Source organism: Podarcis melisellensis (assembly GCF_964234715.1).
Source record: "Podarcis melisellensis genome assembly, chromosome: 14".
NCBI lineage: Eukaryota > Metazoa > Chordata > Lepidosauria > Squamata > Lacertidae > Podarcis > Podarcis melisellensis.
The window spans coordinates 12,339,712-12,359,258 of record NC_138546.1 but is presented as its reverse complement, the minus strand read 5'-3'; the positions used below and the strand labels follow the sequence as shown (position 1 = coordinate 12,359,258).

At 46.4% G+C, this 19,547-nt stretch overlaps 1 protein-coding gene across 5 annotated transcripts in view; it reads left to right on the top strand.

Moving 5' to 3' along the window:
• Positions 1 to 19,547, top strand: part of PRKAR1B (protein kinase cAMP-dependent type I regulatory subunit beta) — a 121,449-nt gene that overhangs the window by 22,867 nt on the left and 79,035 nt on the right. For 3 of the 5 annotated variants that reach the window (XM_081889303.1, XM_081889302.1, XM_081889301.1), the window contains exons 3-4: positions 10,335 to 10,505; positions 13,097 to 13,188. In XM_081889303.1, coding sequence (XP_081745429.1) covers positions 10,335 to 10,505; positions 13,097 to 13,188 — 263 coding nt within the window. Of the gene's footprint in view, positions 1 to 4,110; positions 4,348 to 4,909; positions 5,044 to 10,334; positions 10,506 to 13,096; positions 13,189 to 19,547 lie in introns of those variants that run through there. The other 2 variants (XM_081889304.1, XM_081889305.1) reach the window with 2 other exon arrangements.

Sequence of the window (19,547 nt, the reverse complement as noted above, 5' to 3'; positions counted from 1 at the left end):
ACTTTTGGGTATTGGATAAGTGGCCAGCCTAGGCATTTTGCAAATATCTGGAAATAAATAAAACAAACTACCTCTGGAGAAATGGGCATGGAATTATACCTGGGCTGGGGACAGTGGTCCTCCAGATGTCTCTGGAATAAATATCACATTGTCCCTAAATATAGGCCGTGCTAGCTGAGGCCAGTGAAAATAGGAGTTGTGTTCTGGCAAAGCCTATGGAGAAAGAAGCAAAGCTGGTCGAAGGTTTTTGGACCATGGACAGCTCTGAGAGAGCATCTTTCTCCATCAATGGTTGGGAGCAGACTAAAGCCTTCTATACCCACCTCTTTCTCCAGATGCCTTTTATGCCTCTCTCTCTGCAGAAAGCTCCAAGCAAGCAACTTTCTCCAACAAAGGTGGGGAGCAGATTGAGGCCACTTATGCCTCTCGCTCCAGACTTCCTCCCCACACCTTGAGTAACTTAAGGGCCAACCCTCTGACCTGAAGAGCCCTCCTTTGTTCCATAACCTTTCTGCACTCGCAGCTGTCCCTGACTAGTGTTGTGTGGCGGGAGACATCTGGTTCTTCAGGCTCAGGGGAGGTTGCCTATGAGGGTCCAAGCTCTGACTTTGTGTCTAGGAGATTCCTCTCTAAGTTCTTGTCCAGCTGCCTCAGGCGCAATATTCTTTCTGTCTTCCGCAGTCAGCTCTGAGCCCTTACCCAGACCCAGACCCTCATGTGATGGCCCTGCAGCCTCCAACTCTTTGTCCAGACAGGGTTCACGACATCAACATCTGGAAGGACACCCATTTCCTATCCCTGGACTAGCCTGTAAGGTGCCTGCTCAAAGACAGGGTGTGCCATAGCCCCTGTTGTTGAGAGATGGGATTTCAGTGTCTCAACTTGCCTGGGAATGCATTTGGTGTCAGATCCAGTGACGGTTGGCCTCTGTGCATTGTTGAGTTCAAGATTTGTTCCTTGTTTAATTAGTTAGTTGCCAACAAGGGTTCTGTGCTGCAGCAAAAATTAATACATTAAAAAAATCTTTGTTTGAGACTTCTCTGTCCTCTTTTTGAAATGTTATTTCTTCATTGGAAATGTCAAGTCTCGGCAAGCCAAGAACAAGTATGAAAAAGAAGGATATCAAAAGAGGGTTTCACGTGGGCAGAAGGAGCACCAAGCAAGCATGGAAGGAAGACAGTGGAGGGTTCTAGGCAGGTCAGAGGAGCATCAAGAGGGAGACCGGGAAGTGAAGCAATGGGTTCTATGCAGATCCAAGGAGCATCAAGTGATTGCACAGGGATGGGACGGATGGGTTCTATGTACAGGTAGGACCAAGGAAAATCCAATGAGCACATGGTAAAGAAAGTGATGAACATGTTTTTTGTTAAACAAAAAATGGGTGTTATGAAGAAACCAGGGCAATAAAAAAGAGGGACTTATGATTGGCCCATTTTAACCCCGTTTGGAAACTTAACCAATTATTGTTGTGGTTGAGCAAATGCTTGCCAGTTTTGCTGTAAATTGGGGGGAGAGTTGCTGGGCTGCTTGAAGACCCTGCTACATTGGACTCATTTCCATTATTGGAGCCGGACTGGGTGTGGGTGGGAATGAAAGAGTGGCATGCAGGGAAGCAGATTCACAAACTTATGTACGCTTTATAGTCAAACGTAGTTTCTTACGTCCCTATTGAATTCATTGGGGCTTTCCCCATATTGTTGTTGCTTTTGTTTAGTCATGTCCGACTCTTCGTGACCCCATGGACCAGAACACGCCAGGCACTCCTGTTTTCCACTGCCTCCCGTAGTTTGGTCAAACTCATGCTGGTAGCTTCGAGAACACTATCTAACCATCTCATCCTCTGTCGTCCCCTTCTCTTTGTGCCCTCCATCTTTCCCAACATCAGGGTCTTTTCCAGAGAGTCTTCTCATGAGGTGGCCAAAGTATTGGAGCCTCAGCTTCAGGATCTGTCCTTCCAGTGAGCACTCAGGGCTGATTTCCTTCAGAATGGATAGGTCTGATCTTCTTGCAGTCCATGGGACTCTCAAGAGTCTCCTCCAGCACCATAATTCAAAAGCATCAATTTTTCGGCGATCAGCCTTCTTTATGGTCCAGCTCTCACTTCCATACATCACTACTGGGAAAACCATAGCTTTAACTATAGGGACCTTTGTTGGCAAGGTGATGTCCCCATATCTGCTGCTTAATTGTGCTGGTATAATATATATGGGTTGCCTTTAGGGGAGAGGTGAGCAATTTTTAGGGTTTCCAATTTCTCACAAGTGTTTAAGAAAGTTGAATTTGCCCTCTGTTTTTCTGTATTTTGTATTTTTGTACTTGTTTATACTCTTTTTGAAATGATAAAAACATGAAGCAGGGATTGCAGCCTCTGCAATTAATTAGCAACAATAGCGATGCAGATTCACTGTGGATAATTTCAAGGACAACCAGAGAAGAGTTGTAGAAGTTTTGTTTCGTTTTGTACATGAAATGGTTTTCAGGGCAACTTGGGTGATGTTTCTTAGGATCAATCCTGATGAAAAGAAAGGGATGGAATAATTTATTTGGAACATGCTCCATGCTGTTATTTTTCAGAATGCTGTGAGAGGTGGAAGAGAACAAATGGAGAGCACTTAGGTGGTATTTAATAGCTAGCTTTTTCTTTTGAAGCCCTTCCCGGAAAAATCCATATAGTCAATTTGAGTCTAGCGCTTACAAGCTGAAACCTCTTAGATGGTGATGGAGGAGGTCAACAGATGTAATGACAAGGAAGAAAATGCTATTTTCTTGGAAATAAAGAATCACTGAAATAAGCAGGTCCTGTGGACCTGTCAGGAGATTTGCTTAGTAGAATTGGAAAGAAAAAAAACCTGGAGTAGGCTATAAGCAATCTTACAGCCTTTGGCCCAATTTTATGCAGTCATTGGCCTAATTAAGAAGAATCAGTGCCCCAATCAGTCCAACATCTGGGTGCCCATTGGGACTGGTGGGGCAGAAGGCCTGGAGGTCCAACAGTAGGTGGCGCCAGAGCCAATGATAGGCAGAGCTAATTCTAGTTTTGTTCCTGACCCTGCTGAGTTCTACAATAGCAACACTGAGATTAAGGAGGAGGAAGCCAAAAGGCAGTGCAACTCTCTGGAATGGCGGAAATTAAAAAGGCAGGAAGATGGTGGCTAGCTGAGGGCAGACTGAGATTGGTGGGACAGTGCTCCATCAGTCCAAACTAACCAATGCCCACTGTACACAGCAGCGCTCTCCCAGCCTGTGGTTTCTAGCAATTAGTACTCAAAAGCCTCTGATAGTGGAGACACAACAAAGCCACTTGACTGACCTTGAGTACTGACCTTGGGTACTATGGAGTGGAAGCTGCTCCTTTAGAGCAAATGGGGCACAGCGCCCAACAATCTCAGTGGCATCAGCAGCCCCCACGTGCCTGCCTTCTTACCTACACCCAGCCCAAGGGGTGGCATTGGCTATCAACTGCATCCTCCTTCTTTTCAGTGTTGCCTTTGTAGAACCCAACAGGGAGGAGGAGGATGGCGACAAAACCAGAAGTTGTTGGCTCTGCCTGTCCACTGGCTCTGGCGCCACCTACTGTTGACCTCCCTGGTTTCCGCCCTATGGCCACCACCCACCATTGGTTCTAAGCGTCTTGGCTGGAGGTGGGTGAGAAGCGCGAGACACCATTTGCTGCTCTGCCTCAGGCAGCAATATGCCTTGGACCAACCCTTCTTTCTCCTTAAGTCCTTCACTGAAATAAGAGTACAACAAGGCCCATTCTCTTCTCTGTAGCCCTGGGGCTGTGTGTTTGTCTCTCTGTGTTTAAACCAAGCATGAAGTCAAGGAGAGAGTGTCCAAACTCATAATATCTCTGCGCTTGTGAATTATGCGTGCCATTCTGGTACATCATGAGAGCTTGTTGCCATGATGACAGTTTTAATAAATAAATAAAAGGACGGGTGAGGTGTTTACTTGTGACTTCTGTTGATGGCTTCATGGCAGGCTATGTCGGGAGATGGATATACTTAAAGGGCCCCTCTTGAAAGGTTTGCTGATTGTTCCTTTAAAAGATTTGCTACAACTGTGTGAGTGTGTGTGTGTGTGTGTGTGTGAGAGAGAGAGAGAGAGAGAGAGAGAGAGAGAGAGACAGAGTACGTGTGTGCGGTTTTACCCCAGGATATGTGGACGATGACTTTTTAAAAGCTTAGCCCTGGCTGTCTTGTCTTCCTGAGTTTCCTTGCTTGAGTTCTGTAATGGATTTTCGAACCTGGGCGGCAAAGAGAAGCATATGGGAAAAGCTAGCTGCTTCACTGCGTAGAAAGGGAGTTGGTAGCGAAGAGATCTCTTTTTAAACAAATGAACCGTATGGTAACTTGCATTTTTATATTTACTCTCGCTTTAAAAAAACCAAGTTAAACGGGAGGGCTTTTTTTTTGGAAGAAGTATATAAATGCTAATCTTGGTGCATCATCTGGATTTTGTACTTTATCATTCCAAGGTGCTGCCCTCTGGAACTCGGCTTATAAATTGGGGTTTTCTGTCTCTCTGTCTGTTTGATTTAAAAACCTTCCGGTTCTACCATTCTTACATTGTTCATTGCAGCAGGCAGTCCAATAAGCGGCCCTCCGTTAAGTTTACCATGCACCAAAGAAGTTGTGGGGGGAGGAAAGCAAAGTTGTGGTCAGGGCGATTTGGTGCTGGGAAAAGTGGGGGCAAGACAGTGACCTGGGACTGCAAAAAGCCTGTTTTGCAGCGGGAGTTGCTCTGTAAATCAGTCCCCAAAACATTGGGGTTTTTTTGGGGGGGGGGAATCAGATATGGGGAACGGAGACGATTTGTGTTAGCAATATTTGTGGCATGGTGAATCCAAAGCGATATAAAGCTAGCCCTCTTCGCTTAATGCTAGCAGCTATCTCAGTGTTTTTCCGAGTGCAAGTTCTGAAATGCAGAACAGATGAGTTTTGCCTTGTGGTAGCACAGAATCCTCAGTGCTGCTGTTGAGGAGCTGATGGACAAGCCGTTCCGAGCCAGCAGAGTGCAAAATATTGGGAAGCCTCTATGAAAGTGAGCTCTTGTGGAATCTTTATTTTGGGGGCATTTGAGGATGAGGTGGCATCCAGGCATTTGGGAGGAATGCCTCAGGTATGCACACGGGCCCCGCCTGAAGCAGAAACAGGTGACTCCAAAGTTTCCTTCCACTAACTCTAATATGCTGTGGTCTGCTGTTTCTGAAACATGGTCGATCTTGCTAGTCGGCGATCATTTACTGCTGCTACAGAGGTACAGTTTTTCTTCTACAATTTTCTTTTAAAAAGGTTGGTGTTGCTATGCACCATTTTGTGTTGTTTGTTTGTTTGTTGTATTTATATGCTGCCTCTCCTGGAAGGAACTAAATACAGTGTACCTGGCTCTCCCCCCCCCCCCACTTTATCTGCACAACAACCCTGTGAGGGTTTATTGAGGTGAGAGGTAGTGACTGGTCCAAGTTACCCAGTGAGCTTTGTAACTGAGCAGATATTTCAATTTGAGTGCTCTAACCGGTGCTATGACCAGTAAACCATACTGGCAGATTTGTGTGTCGTGGTTTCAGGTATGTATCTATGCCACAGGGTCAAACTGGATTAGTAGCCATTCTAATCTGGGAAATTATTTTTGTCAGAGAAGCTTACCATCTGCAAACAGAGTATTGTTCTCGGTACCTTCACCAAATTACAATGCCTAGGATTTATGGGAAGCCATGCCAGTTAAACAGGTACCATACCAGCCAGTGTGGTGTAGTGGTTAAGAGCGGTGGACTCGTAATCTGGTGAACCGGGTTCGTGTCTCCGCTCCTCCACCTGCAGCTGCTGGGTGACCTTGGGCTAGTCACACTTCTTTGAAGTCTCTCAGCCCCACTCACCTCATAGAGTGTTTGTTGTGGGGGAGGAAGGGAAAGGAGAATGTTAGCTGCTTTGAGACTCCTGAAGGGGAGTGAAAGGCGGGATATCAAATCCAAACTCTTCTTCTAATTCTTAAGTTAGTGGTGTGGATGCATCTGGTGACAGGATAGTAGGAATCTGTTGGAATGTTTATTGAGGGCACCGAGTTTGCAGAGAATGAACAAGACTTGCCTGTTTAAAAGCTCTCTTTTGACAAAGTTGAGCTCAAAAACAGGCTGGAAAAGTTTCTGTGGTTTGGAGCAAATTTGTTCGGCTGCTGAACGGAACACAAACCTTTTGTTCTTTTATTATTGAATTTCTAACACACCTATCACAATACTATTTAAAACCGCAATGTTAAAAACACTTAAAAACCAATTAGTGACAATTTACATTACAAGTATCTACAGCAAATCACTCATTCATCAACCAAGATCATCAGTTGCATCAATTTTATATGTTTGCTCCAGGGTTCTTAATACTCTATAACTGGTGGCATCAAATTCCATAAGTTCATTTTGTGAACAACTGTGGTCTATCCTGAATGTCTTCCAAGGGAGATGTGGAGGGTGGCAAGATGAGAATGGGCCTTTTCTGCAGTGGCTCTCTGTTTGTGGAATGCTCTCTTCAAGGAGGTTCACCTGGCACCTTCATTATATACCTTTAGGTGCCAGGCAAAAATGATCCTTTTTAAGCAGGCCTTGGGCTGATTGATATCCAAAGCCCTTTTTAAATGTGTTGGAAGGGGGAAGGTTAATGGGTTATTTTTGTTTTGATTATGTATTTTGTGATTTCACATAGTGATTTTATGTTGTAACCGCCCCTGAGACGTGGGAGTATAGAGTGGTATAGAAATAGTAATAGTAATAATAGTAATAGTAATAATAATTTCACTGGGTGATCTTGCTTTTTCTAATAGAATGAGAGGAAGAGAACTCTTCTCTGTCCTCATTCTCCATGCTATGCGTACTCCTAAAAGCCTCTGCAATTTAGTTCTCTTCCCCACCTCCCAAAATGGAAATCTCCAAAGGACCTAGCCCACGGTGAGTCAATATAGTGCCCCAAAGATATTGTTGAACCCCAACTCCAATCAGCCCCAGCCAGGAAGGCCAATGCTCTGGGATGGCCTGGGAGTCGTACTCAGTAGTAGAGGGGCAAGTTCAAAAGTGCAGGGTCCATTCTTGACAGTCACAGCCATCTCCCTTCTAAGATGATGCAACTTTCTGAGTTTATACAACCGTTAGGAATGCATTGCAGAGATCATTGCAGACCTCCATGTCTTGCCTTGGAGTTAGATCTACTGTTTTCTGTGCATGTGCAAGTAATGTGGAGTGCCCCAATATTGCCTTTTGGAATGACTCAAGTTGTATTTTCTGTGAAGCACCATTGTAGCTAACAGTGTTTGCACACCATTCTCTTGAAACAGAAGCACTTTCAGCTTCCCCAAATGCTTGGCTTTGGAGCAGGCAGTGGATAAAAGGGCTCCCTTTCCATGCAGATTGGGTAGCTCTAAGACGCTCGCAGGGACCCTGCTGCAGAAACGGTTGTGGGTGATTGAAACCCCACGACCCTGGACCCAGCACTGACTGTTTTTCAACAACATATGGAGGCCACTGCTTTTACTGTTGACCTGGCCTCTCCTTGCCCTTTTTTTTGTGCATTGTTCCTAGCTCAAAGATAATCTTTTTGAGGTGGTTGCAGATATTCCTGCTGACTGGTCCATGAATCACCTGTTTTTCTCGCCGCTCTTACGCCTTTTGGGAAGAAGCCATTAAATCAGGAGACAGTTTTGAGCACCGCACTCCTTTCTTTTTCTCAGGCTACAGCTGATGAGCTAACCATAACTCATTTCCTGTGTCAATACAACCAGCTGATTAAGATGGTAATTAGCCACATGTCTGACACCGAGATCCGAGCTGTTCCCTCCTCCGCACCCTGCTATTTGGTAGACACACTTCCTAAATTGTCTTGTCAGTGCAATACTAGAGGTGATCAGACTTGGCAGGGACTCTGGCCCAGTGTATGGCACGACAGAACACGGCGATGAGCAATCTGCTTGGGTCTGGAGAGGTATTTCACTGGAAAGCTATCAGTCAAGTCGTTTTGAGTCAGGGGTGGAGAACCCATAGCCCTCCAGATGTTGTTGGACTGTGGGGCTTGGACTCAAGTGTAGCTCAGTGGTAGAGCATCTGCATTGCGTGCAGAAGTTCCCCGTTTCAGTCCCTGGCATCTCCAGCCAGGGCTGGCAGATACTCCTGCCTGAAACTCTGGAGAACCAGTTGGAGTAAATTCATCTCCCCCATCACTTTTGTTTAGGTGGATGAATAAAGATAAAGGGACCCCTGACCGTTAGGTCCAGTCGTGACCGACTCTGGGGTTGCGGCGCTCATCTCGCTTTACTGGCAGAGGGAGCCGGCGTACAGCTTCCAGGTCATGTGGCCAGCATGACTAAGCCACTTCTGGTGAAACAGAGCAGCGCATGGAAACGCCGTTTACCTTCCCGCCAGAGCAGTACCTATTTATCTACTTGCACTTTGACGTGCTTTCGAACTGCTAGGTTGGCAGGAGCAGGGACCGAGCAACGGGAGCTCACCCTGTCGCAGGGATTCGAACCACCAACCTTCCGATCGGCAAGTCCTAGGCTCTGTGGTTTAACCCACAGCGCCAGGGCCCTCCAAAAGGACTGTACACAGGGCCCTGCAGACCGTAAATCTGCCACTGTGGTCCTAAGCTAAGTAGATATTAGGGGGTAGCTTTGTCATCTGTGCCATCACATATCCTCCAGTATTTTTCCAGTGAAAATAGGGGCGTCCTGTTCCATCATCATCATCATCATCATCACCTTCATCATCATTTTATTATTTATACCTCGCTCATCTGATTGCGTTGCTCCAGCCACTCTGGGCGGCTTCCAACATATACAGTGGTACCTCGGGTTAATAACTTAATTTGTTCTGGAGGTCCGTTCTTAACCTGAAACTGTTCTTAACCTGAGGTACCACTTTAGCTAATGGGGCCTCCCGCTGCTGCTGCACGATTTCTGTTCTCATCCTGAAGCAAAGTTCTTAACCTGAGGTACTATTTCTGGGTTAGCGAGTCTGTAACCTGAAGCGTCTGTAACCTGAAGCGAGGTACCACTGTATAAAACATTAAACCTTAAAAAACTTCCCTATACAGGGCTGCCTTCAAATGTCTTCTAAAGGTTGTATAGTTAGTTATCTCCTTGGCTCATGGGTCACATAACTCCATACCCTCCAACATTTCTCCAGTGAAAATAGGGACGTCCTATAGAAAAGCAAGACATTCTGGGATCAAATCAGAAACCAGGATGGCTTCTGTAAATCCAGGCCTGACCCTGGAAAATAGGGACACTTGGAGGGTCTGCTTTACTGGGTGGTGATTTGCACTCTATGAAACATTCCACCTGATAATTGGCAGGCCGCCCATGATTTTGTAAAATCTTAACCTCCCTTTCCGTACGCCGGAGATTTTGATATCACTGTTAATTGACTTTGACTGGGATATGTGCATGTGTGAAACCCTAGAAAATGTAAATTGGGAGGTAGTGAATGTGATTATTGCGCTTTTCATCAGGGAAGCCAATGTGGTGCTCTTCAAAAGTTGTTGGGCTACTTACACCTTTGTCATCCTTGGCCGTGATTGCCTGGGGATGATGGGAGTTGTAGTCTAACACCATCTGGACGACACAACATTGGTTATTCCCAATGTAAAGCATAATAATCAAGGGATTCATTTAAGCATGTGCAGACTGTCTTTCTTTTAGTGCGGAGGAGCCATAGGTAGCCCACAATCATCTGGGATTAGGGGTGATGACTTTCCCATCAAAGGGTATATATCCCAAGCAGGACTGAGCTCTATCACCTACCCTTTATATACACCCCTACCCTTCTTTCCAGGTTTCTAAATTTCCTAGTGATTGTGAAAGGGAGATGGATAGGTTGGGATGATCGAACATTGCCTCTGTCTGCTATTCTGCAATTCTTTGGTGTTTGTAGGAATAATTCTCTCTCTCTCACACACAAACAATCCTCTTTTCAGCTCCAAATCTTTTCCCAAACAATGTTTGTTGTTAAAATTTAACAGTTATGTGTACGATGATTTTCAGTTTTGCAGTTCAAAGAAATAGCCCCCCAACGAGACCATTCAGTGTCCCTCTCCTATATAGAAACTCAGCTCTCTAAAAATTCAGAGCTTGTTTTACAGCTGTGCTTGGGGGAATTAAGTCCTAATGGCGGAAGCCCTTCTGAAACTGCAAATCTCAATTTTGTACCAAGAGCCGTACACTAGCAAATATTTACAGTACGTAGCCTCTGTTTTCGATGTGGGATGACGACTGGTGGGGTTAACTGGTATTAAATGGTTTGGGCTGGCAGTTGTGGAGGAGAACAGGTTCTTACTCTTCTTTCTCCCTTGCAGGAAGAATGCAAACAGATCCTGGCTTGGCAGAAATCCAACTCACAATCGGATTCCCACGATGACGAAATTTCTCCTCCGCCCCCAAACCCGGTGGTCAAGGCGCGGCACAGAAGGGGTGGAGTCAGTGCAGAGGTGTACACGGAAGAAGATGCGGTTTCTTATGTCAGGAAGGTAAAGATCTGCGGGATCCTGTTCTTGAGATCAGTGCTATAAATGGCTTATTGACGCACGCACAGCAACATTCCCCCACCCCCAAGCTGCGTCAATAAGCTACCGTACCTAGCCAGAAATCAAAAGTGATGCTGAGTTGGGAATAGACTAGAACTTCCCCATTAGCTGGATCTCCAGAGCCGTGTTTTCTGCTCTGCCCATAGAACCATAGAGTTAGAAGGGACCCCAAGAGTTATCTAGTCCAACCCCCTGCGATGCCTATGTAAACTCCTCACATACCAACATAGACGGGGCTAGCCATAGTGAAAAAGGGCTGCAGTCATCTCCCTTCAGCTGGTGGGCAATACATTCATCCCTACTGGAATAACTACACATGACCGAGTTCTCTGTGGGGAACCTGGGTCCCATTCTCAGCACCCATTCAAATCACTCCTATAGCACTTTAACAGTCATGGCTTCCACATAAAGAATACTGGGAATTGTGGTTTGTTAAGAGAGTTGTTAGGAGACCCCTATTCCCCTCCACAGATCTGAAGGGATGCAGGTGGCGCTGTGGTCTAAACCACTGAGCCTCTTGGGCTTGCTGATTGGAAGGTTGCTGGTTTGAATCCACAGGATGGAGTGAGCTCACGTTGCTCCGTCCCAGGTCCTGCCAACCTAGCAGTTCGAAAGCACGCCAGTGCAAGTAGATAAATAGGTACCACTGTGGTGGGAAGGTAAACGATGTTTCTGTGCGCTCTGCTTTCCATCACTGTATGCCATTGTGCCAGAGGTGGTTTAGTCATGCTGGCCACATGTCCCAGAAAGTTGTCTGTGGACAAACGCCGGCTCCCTCGGCCTGAAAGAGAGATGAGCTCCGCAATCCCATAGATGCCTTTAACTGGACTTAACCATCCAGGGGTCCTTTACTTTTACCTTACCCTCAGAGCTACTGTTCCCAGAGTTCCCTGGGGAGAGGGATTGTTTGGGAGGATTGCTTTAAACGTATGGTGGGCTTTCAGCAACACTTGGTGGTGGCAGGTTCCCTGTTTCTGCATGGAAACTAAAAGCCCAGAGAACACCATTGAACAGCAGCATGGCATGAATAGCGAGAGCACGAAAGGAGCCTTCTACCCCTTTCCTCTGCGATCCAAGATGATTAGGCTGTTCACATTGCTAAGTGAGCCCATGCTGAGGTTTCACATGCCCATATTGGCACGCACGTAGTTTCAGCCAGGCCTGCTGCTGATCAGCTCAACAATTTCATCAGGGCAGAGTGCAGAAAATATACCAGTTCCTACAGATCACCAACACAGCCGCCTCTCATGTCCCAAGTGGCAGCCATCCTATGCAGAAGCGGTTGTGCGAATGGGCCCTGAATCCCTTCATCCTTGTTTCTTTTCATGTCAAAACAGTTCCCTGGGCTTCTCTCCCAGGTTTAAATAAAGCCGTGCTGGCAGCCACCCAGTATTAGAGACAGCAAGTTAAATGATTAATGTATCTCACTGCATAAGATGCATTTACAAAAAGTAATATTTTATAAGATACTGCCAGCTGCTTAATTATTTCCTAGTCAGCTGTTCTTAATATCCCCATTTGATGTTCCTTGCAGGGTAATAATGCCTCTCCCACTCCTGCCCTCTTTTCCTTTGCTGGCACAGTCCAGGTCATAAGGAAAGCCACAGGCTAGCCCAGGGGCTCCCAACTTCTCCATCAAAATGTGGCTCAAAATACATGCACACTTCAGTCCTCCGTACATTGCTACAGGAAAGGGAAGGGGGTGGTTTGGACGATGCCTTTTGGATCCCCAAAAGCCTGTGAATTTACATCTGTAAGATGAGAGTTTGAAGGGACTGCTGAAGGGGTCAAACCGGTTCCTTTGTAAGATCCCAGAATCATAGAATTGAAGAGTTGGAAGGGCCCTGAGGATCACGCAGTCCAACACCCTGTAATGCAGGAATCTCAACATATGGTCCCCATCCAACTTCCACCAGCCCTAGTTAGAGCATGGATGATGGGAGTTGTAGTTCAGCAGCATCTGGAGGGCCACAGGTTTGGTACCTTTGGGCCACAGACCCCCCTCCTCTAACCACTGCACAACACGGGCTTTCATCATTGCATCTGATCCTCATTTGAGATGTGAAGTGCATCAGAAATATGAGGACTTTATCTGGGCTTTGATGTTCTCATGCACTGTTATATATGGCTATACAGTGGTACCTCGGGTTAAGAACTTAATCCATTCTGGAGGTCCATTCTTAACCTGAAACTGTTCTTAACCTAAGGTACCACTTTAGCTAATGGGGCCTCCTGCTGCCACCGTACAATTTCTGTTCTCATCCTGAAGCAAGGTTCTTAACCCGAGGTACTACTTCTGGGTTAGCGGAGTCTGTAACCTGAAGTGTCTGTAACCTGAAGCGTCTGTAACCTGAGGTACCACTGTACTGTACTGCTTAGATGTGTTATTTTTTAATGTTCCTTAATTTTTGTTTAGAAAAGGTTATTATTATTAGAAACTTAAAACTCAGGCGCATCTCTCATTGTGAGATTGTCCGTGGTGGGGCGTTTGACTGAACCTAGATTGTTGTTTCTCTCTCCTTTTCCTTGCCTAGGTTATTCCCAAGGACTATAAAACCATGACTGCTCTGGCAAAGGCCATCTCCAAGAACGTGCTCTTTGCTCACCTGGATGACAATGAGAGAAGGTAGGAAATGGTTCTCTGATTTCACCTTATCCATGTTTTGGCTACCCATTGCTAGCTGAGCGCCCGTCTAGGATTGGCAACAGGAATGGAAATAATCAAGCTGGGTTTTAGCCGAGCAGTTGGGTAGCAGTTTATTTTGCTTATTCATTTGTTAAATTTGTGCTCTACCTTTCCACCAAGCAGTAGACATTTAAGATGGTCACATGCAGACAATAACCTTACTTGACCATTGAGGCTTCTTCAGAACTGCAGGCACTGCATTTGATTCAAATTGTCTTCTGAGTTGAGCTCAGCTCAGTGCAAAGGTGGATCTAAGAGAGAGTCCCCAGTGTGGTTGCGCCAGGCATGGGTCTTCTGGGGCACTGCAGCAGGAACCACAACTACAACAACCGTCAGAAGGTGAGAGGCAGTGGTGGGTGGGGTGGGAGACCGCCACCAGAGTTTGGCATTTCACAGGGTGCCACTGAAATTTGAGGTGCCAAGGTCTGCCACTATTCAATGCCATCCTGTTTAGTGAGTTTGCCACAGAAACCTGGCATGCACAGCGCTGATTGGCTGTGGCCTGTAGCGTCATTAACTCCTGGAGAACCTTTGCAACTCTTTTAAAACTGATTGTGCTTTTTTTAAAAAATAAGGTGACATGCGAATGTTTAAATGAATAAAGGTATACTCAGTGCTTAATAATAATAATAATAATAATAATAATAATAATAATAATAATAATAATAATAATAATAATAGATGAGAGCCTGCATAAGGGGAAGGATGGCTGTAGCCCAGTTGTGGGTTCAAACCACTACTATGTCATTTACGTTGTGGATGCAGGAGGAAGCCAGGCTCACCTACAGAAGAAAGATTCAGTGGGTCTCCTATTTTAATGTTCAGTTTACATGCATCTGTAAGTAACGTGGTACAGCTCAGCTTTGCAGAGGGTGCAGTCCACAACCCATTCGCTGCAGAGCAGCCCAGTCGACTTTAATGGAATGCTTCCGGACTAAATAAGTTATGGATTACAGCCTAGGTTTCTTGACCTGAGCGGCGCTGCATCTTGTGAGGTGGCAGCTGGGCTTATCCTTGTCCTTTGTTTCCAGAAACAAAGGTGGTCTTTGAATCAGCTACAACAGCTGTAAGAGCCTGGTATGCCCTGTTCTGTCAGCTGCTGCGCGCGGATATTTAGACTGCCCGTAACAGAATACTTCAAGCATTTGCTAACTCCAGATGATTTTGTCATTTGTTCCTTTCTTTTCTTTTTTAAAGTGGGGCTATGCAGTATTTTAGTGACTGGTGGTAAGGATGGATGGCAGCCACAATGTGAGTGCTTCCTGAAAGAATTTGCATGTCTGTGCATTCCACGTTACAGGCAGCCCTCAGGTGCTTAGGGTTGTGTCTTTGGCAGTAGACAAGACCATTTTTTTGCAGCTGGACCGATGGATGATAAATGACTCTTCTTCACTTTTTTGAGTTTTTGAGCAGAAGTTGGATGGTCATCTGTCGTGGATGCTCTAGCTGAGATTCCTGCATTGCAGGGGGCTGGATCCCCTAGGGATCCCTTCCAACTCTACAATTCTATGAGGATGGTGATGTGTCCTACTTTACAGAGGAGAGTCCTCCGTCTGAAAGCAATTCTCTTTTTTTTTAATAATAATATTTATTAGGCATTTCCAATTATAACAATATAAAAAACAAAGCATCCCAATTTAGAATCTTATTTTCCATATCATCTTTCCAAGACTTCCCCTCCCCTCCCCCTCTTGCATTCCAATTCTTACAAATAAGTTCAGCAATTTCTTATCCCATCTGAAAGCAATTCTCAATTTCAGGGGAAAGAAGCCTATTTATATTTTAGGGAGTATTTTAAAATTTGCACCTATACATACAAATTTGCATACATAAATTTTATGCCAATCTGCACAAATCTTCTGTCACCCTTTTTTTTTGTTTTGTTTAGCAATGGGCTTTCCCTTCTTTTTAACAATGCGTAAGTAGTTAACCCATGACCAATCTGCATGGTACAATGCTGTGACATCACAGAAGGAGCATTCCTCTAAGAAATTGGCGCCAAACTAGATGGAAAGCGTTTATATTTTCATGTAACGTGCAGGCGTGTGTGTGTGTGTGATTTCAATTAGGACTGCAACACTGAAAGGGGAAAGTAGAAGTTGTTGTTTTACTCTTTCTATCATGTCCCTGATGGAAATAAGCCCCCCCCCCTACAGCTTTTGCTTTGCTCCTCTGAGAGCCAGTGTGGTGTAGTGGTTAAGAGCGGTGGACTCGTAATCTGGTGAACCGGGTTTGCTTCCCTGCTCCTCCACATGCAGCTGCTGGGTGACCTTGGGCTAGTCACACTTCTCTAAAGTCTCTCAGTCCCACTCACCTCACAGAGTGTTTGTTGTGGGGGAGGAAGGGAAAGGAGAATGTTTGCTGCTTTGAGACTCCTTTGGGTAGTGATAAAGCAGGATATCAAATCCAAACTCTTCTTTTTCTCTGGAGAACGTTTACATGTAGGCTTCCATATTTGAGTGAGTGGGGATTGTCCTGGCAATAACGCTGAGATCCATGCCCTTTCCTCAGATCCAAGGCTGATGGGAAGTCCAGGGTTTGTTTGGCCACTTGATTGCCGAAAAAGCTTTGGTTGGGCACCAAAAAGCTCTCAGTTGCACAGTAACCAAACCAGTAAGCCCCCTCCCCCAGGACAGTTTTTCCTGCAGGAAACAGTGTGCCATAGCTCAGTGGTAGAGCACTTCCAACGCCAAGACCTGTTCGACAGAGAGATGGACTCCCTTGGAAGGTGATGGATTCTCTTTCATTGGAGGTTTCCACGAAGAGGTTGGATGGGCATCTATCAGGGACTCTTTAGCAGTGTTGAGCTATGACTCCTGCATTGCAAAAGGTTAGACTAGATGTCTCTTGGCATGGGATTTGGAACCCCATATCTGGGTGTTCCCTGTCTGCGCATCCAGCCTACCCAATTATGTTGCATTTCACATAACTAATCCTTGTACATTTCTCAGCATGCCATTAAGCATAGCACATTAAGGCTCCATTATATCTGCTCAGACATACTGCTGCTCCTGTTTTTCAGATTCCATTTTTTGCCATGATCTCAAATCACAGCCAACCACCACGGTGCACATACTGCCTTTTGAGTCCCATGATTTCATCGGGAGAATTATTTTGTTCCTGCCTTTTCAGCTGAAAGATTAAGTGGTTCATGTCTGGTCATAAGAGGGTAGCCTTTTTGGTCTTTGCCACCTGGTGTCACTGTGTTCAAGAAATTTGAATATACATTTACACAGTGCTCTTTTTCTATAAAAAGAGGTGCTGGAACTCACCATGAACACCTCCCTCATTATCTTAGCGTGGCAGTGGAACCCACCAGAGACATGCCGGAACTGAATTCCTGTGAGTTCCCCCTGGGGGGGAAAAGCCCCACATAGTGTGACACTGACCAGGCAGCCAAAAATGACAAAATCTTTGATTGTCAGAAACAGAAACAGTACATTGTTGTTTAATTCACATTACACTTCTGCTTGGTTGTAACAGAGCATCTCTAGCAGGCATAGGCAAATTCGGCCCTCCAGATGTTTTGGGACTACAACTCCCATCATCCCTAGCTAACAGGACAAATGGTCAGGGATGATGGGAATTGTAGTCCCAAAACATCTGGAGGGCCGAGTTTGCCTATGCCTGATCTGTAGAGTAAGAGGACAACCTGCCACATCCAGCAGGGAAGGAAGTGGACCTGCCCTTCTTGATTTGCACAGGATGTATGGATAGCTGTTTGTATGGACACATCTGGCAGTCCCATAACTATTGGACTGCATGCACACCTGGGAACTGTAGTTTACCCCCACAGAGCTATGATTCCCAGTGCCCTTAACCAACCAGAATTATCAGGATTATTTGGGAGAAGTCATGTGCTTTAAGTGTTTGGTATGTACCTAGCTGCAGAGAGGGCCTTTTGTATAGTATGAAGAGCATTGAAGCTACACAACTTGGCATTAATGCAGCTATAGGCTACTTGCCTTGCCCACAGTGCCAGTCTAGACCTCTGGCCAGGAAGTGCCAGCCCCACAACCGCAGGGATGGATGCTTCCACTTCCATGTTGTTGTAAAGCGGGAGACTAAAGTCCAACAGGTGGTGATGAGAAAGACAGCTTGAAGCCACATCTGGAGAAATGTGCTTTTGCTCTGCATTCCTGCAGCTGCTTCTCCTATGTTCTTCCAGGTTGTCCTGTTTTAACATTCATCGTATGGCCTTTCCCATGATTGCAATTCCAAGTGTGCCTCTTTATTCCATGGTATATATGAGATGCCCCTCCCTTCTTATGCACGCACCAGGCGATTGGATTATCACACCTCCCCAGAGATGGGATATCTATCTATCTCTGTGTTTGACCCAGGCTGCTTTGCTGAGAGGCTGAGAACATCACTAAAACAGACTTGAGGGCTTAAATGGAAAGACGTCATACCATTGGAGGGATGGAGGAGGAGGAGGAAGTTTGTACTGGCAGAAATTGTGAAGCTTTGTTTTGGAAGCTGCTCTGCCTTCTACCCAGTGGGGCAGAGGGAAAGCATGTTATGTCAAAGCAAGAGGCAGGCTTAAAATCACAGATCTGTAGAGCTGGAAGGGACCTCAAGGTCATCCAGTGCAATCCCTTGCAATGCAGGAATCACAGATAAATAATCCTTGAAACATGGCCGTACAAACTGTGTTTGAAATCTCCAATGAAGGAGAATCCACCATGTAATGGTTCTAGGGGTTGCTCGTGTGTAAATCGACGCCACACCTGGCTGGGTTACCTGAGTGAACCCTTTCTGTCCGGACAGCCACGGCTGTCTCAATCGCTGGCAGAATCCGTCAGTGGGCGTTTCTTGAACTTCTTCCAGCAAAGAAGCTCTTTGACGCCTAGTCGCCGCCTACTCTCCCTGCGCGGAAGCCTTCTGCGCAGGGAGGGTGTGGGCAGCGGAGGACCCGTGCTCTCCCCGCTGGTCTCCGGCGAGGAGTCATGGAGCCACCTCGCCGATTCCCCCATCTGCCCCCCTTCTCCACTGGTGCTATGCTGAATTCCTTCCCCAGAAGATGGGCTGCTTCTCTCCCTCCCGGGACGCTCTCCGGAACCCCTCTGGAGCCCTCCCTCTCCCTCTGGCTCCGATGGCAGTTCCCTGACACACCATTTTTCACGGTAGTCCGTTCTGCGATCAAGCAGCTCTTACCGTCAGAAAGTTCTTCCTATTCTTGAGATGGATTCTCAAGCTGTTGGGTGGTCTATACCGTATTTCTCGCTCTATAGGACACACTTTCCCCCCACCAAAAATGAAGGGGAAATGTGTGTCGGTCCTATGGAGCGAATGCAGGCTTTCGCTGAAGCCTGGAGAGGGAGAGGGGTCGGTGCTTACCAACCCCTCTCGCTCTCCAGGCTTCAGGCAGCTATCCCCAAGCCTTCGGAGCGCAGTGGGAGTTCCCGCTGGGCTCCGAAGGCTTGCGGATAGCAGCCTGAAGCCCGGGGGTCCAACTCCCGCTGCGCACCCTGGGCATCAGGCAGCTATCCGCAAGCCTTCGGAGCCCGGCAGGAGTTCCCGCCGGGCTCAGAAGGCTTGCGGATAGCAGCAAGCTCCGGGAGTGAAGGCGAGGTTGTGCGCAACCTCGCCCCCGCTCCCAGACCCGTTCTGGGGGCTGGGGTTGGGGAAAGCTTGGGCTTCCCCAGCCCCGCGGCTAAAAAGGAAGCCAAGACAGCAAGCAGGATGGATCCCGCTCGCTGTCTTGGCTTCTTTGCTCTTTGGGGCTGGGGGGGGGGGATAATTTTTTTTCTTTATTTCCCCCCCTAAAAACTAGGTGTGCCCTATGGTCCGGTGCACCCTATGGAGCGAAAAATACGGTAAATACTGTTAATGAAATAAAGTGAAGAAAGGAATAGCCTTTAGGGAGGGATCGTATCTCAGTGGTATAGAACATATGCTTGGGTTACAGAATGTCCCATGTTCAACCCCTGACATCTCCAGGTAAGAGAATCGGGTAGCTGGAGAAGGAGGGAGGAATCTGGAGAGTTCCTGGGGACAACAGCACTTTGATACTGTGCGCAGAAACACGAAAGAGAGACACTTTCTTCCTTGCTTACAATAGTAGAACCTGGGACAAGCCAATGAAACTGTTTATTGGAAGATTCAGAGCAGACAGCCGCAAATCCCTCTTTGCACAACACCTTGCTAAACGGTGGAACTCACTGCCACAGGATGTGGTTATGGTTGTTAGCTTGGATGGCTTGAAAAGGGGGTGAGACTAATTCATGAAGGATAAAGCTATGTGGTACTTCTACTGCCAGAGGTGGCAACCTCTGAGTAGCAGCTACTGGGAAATG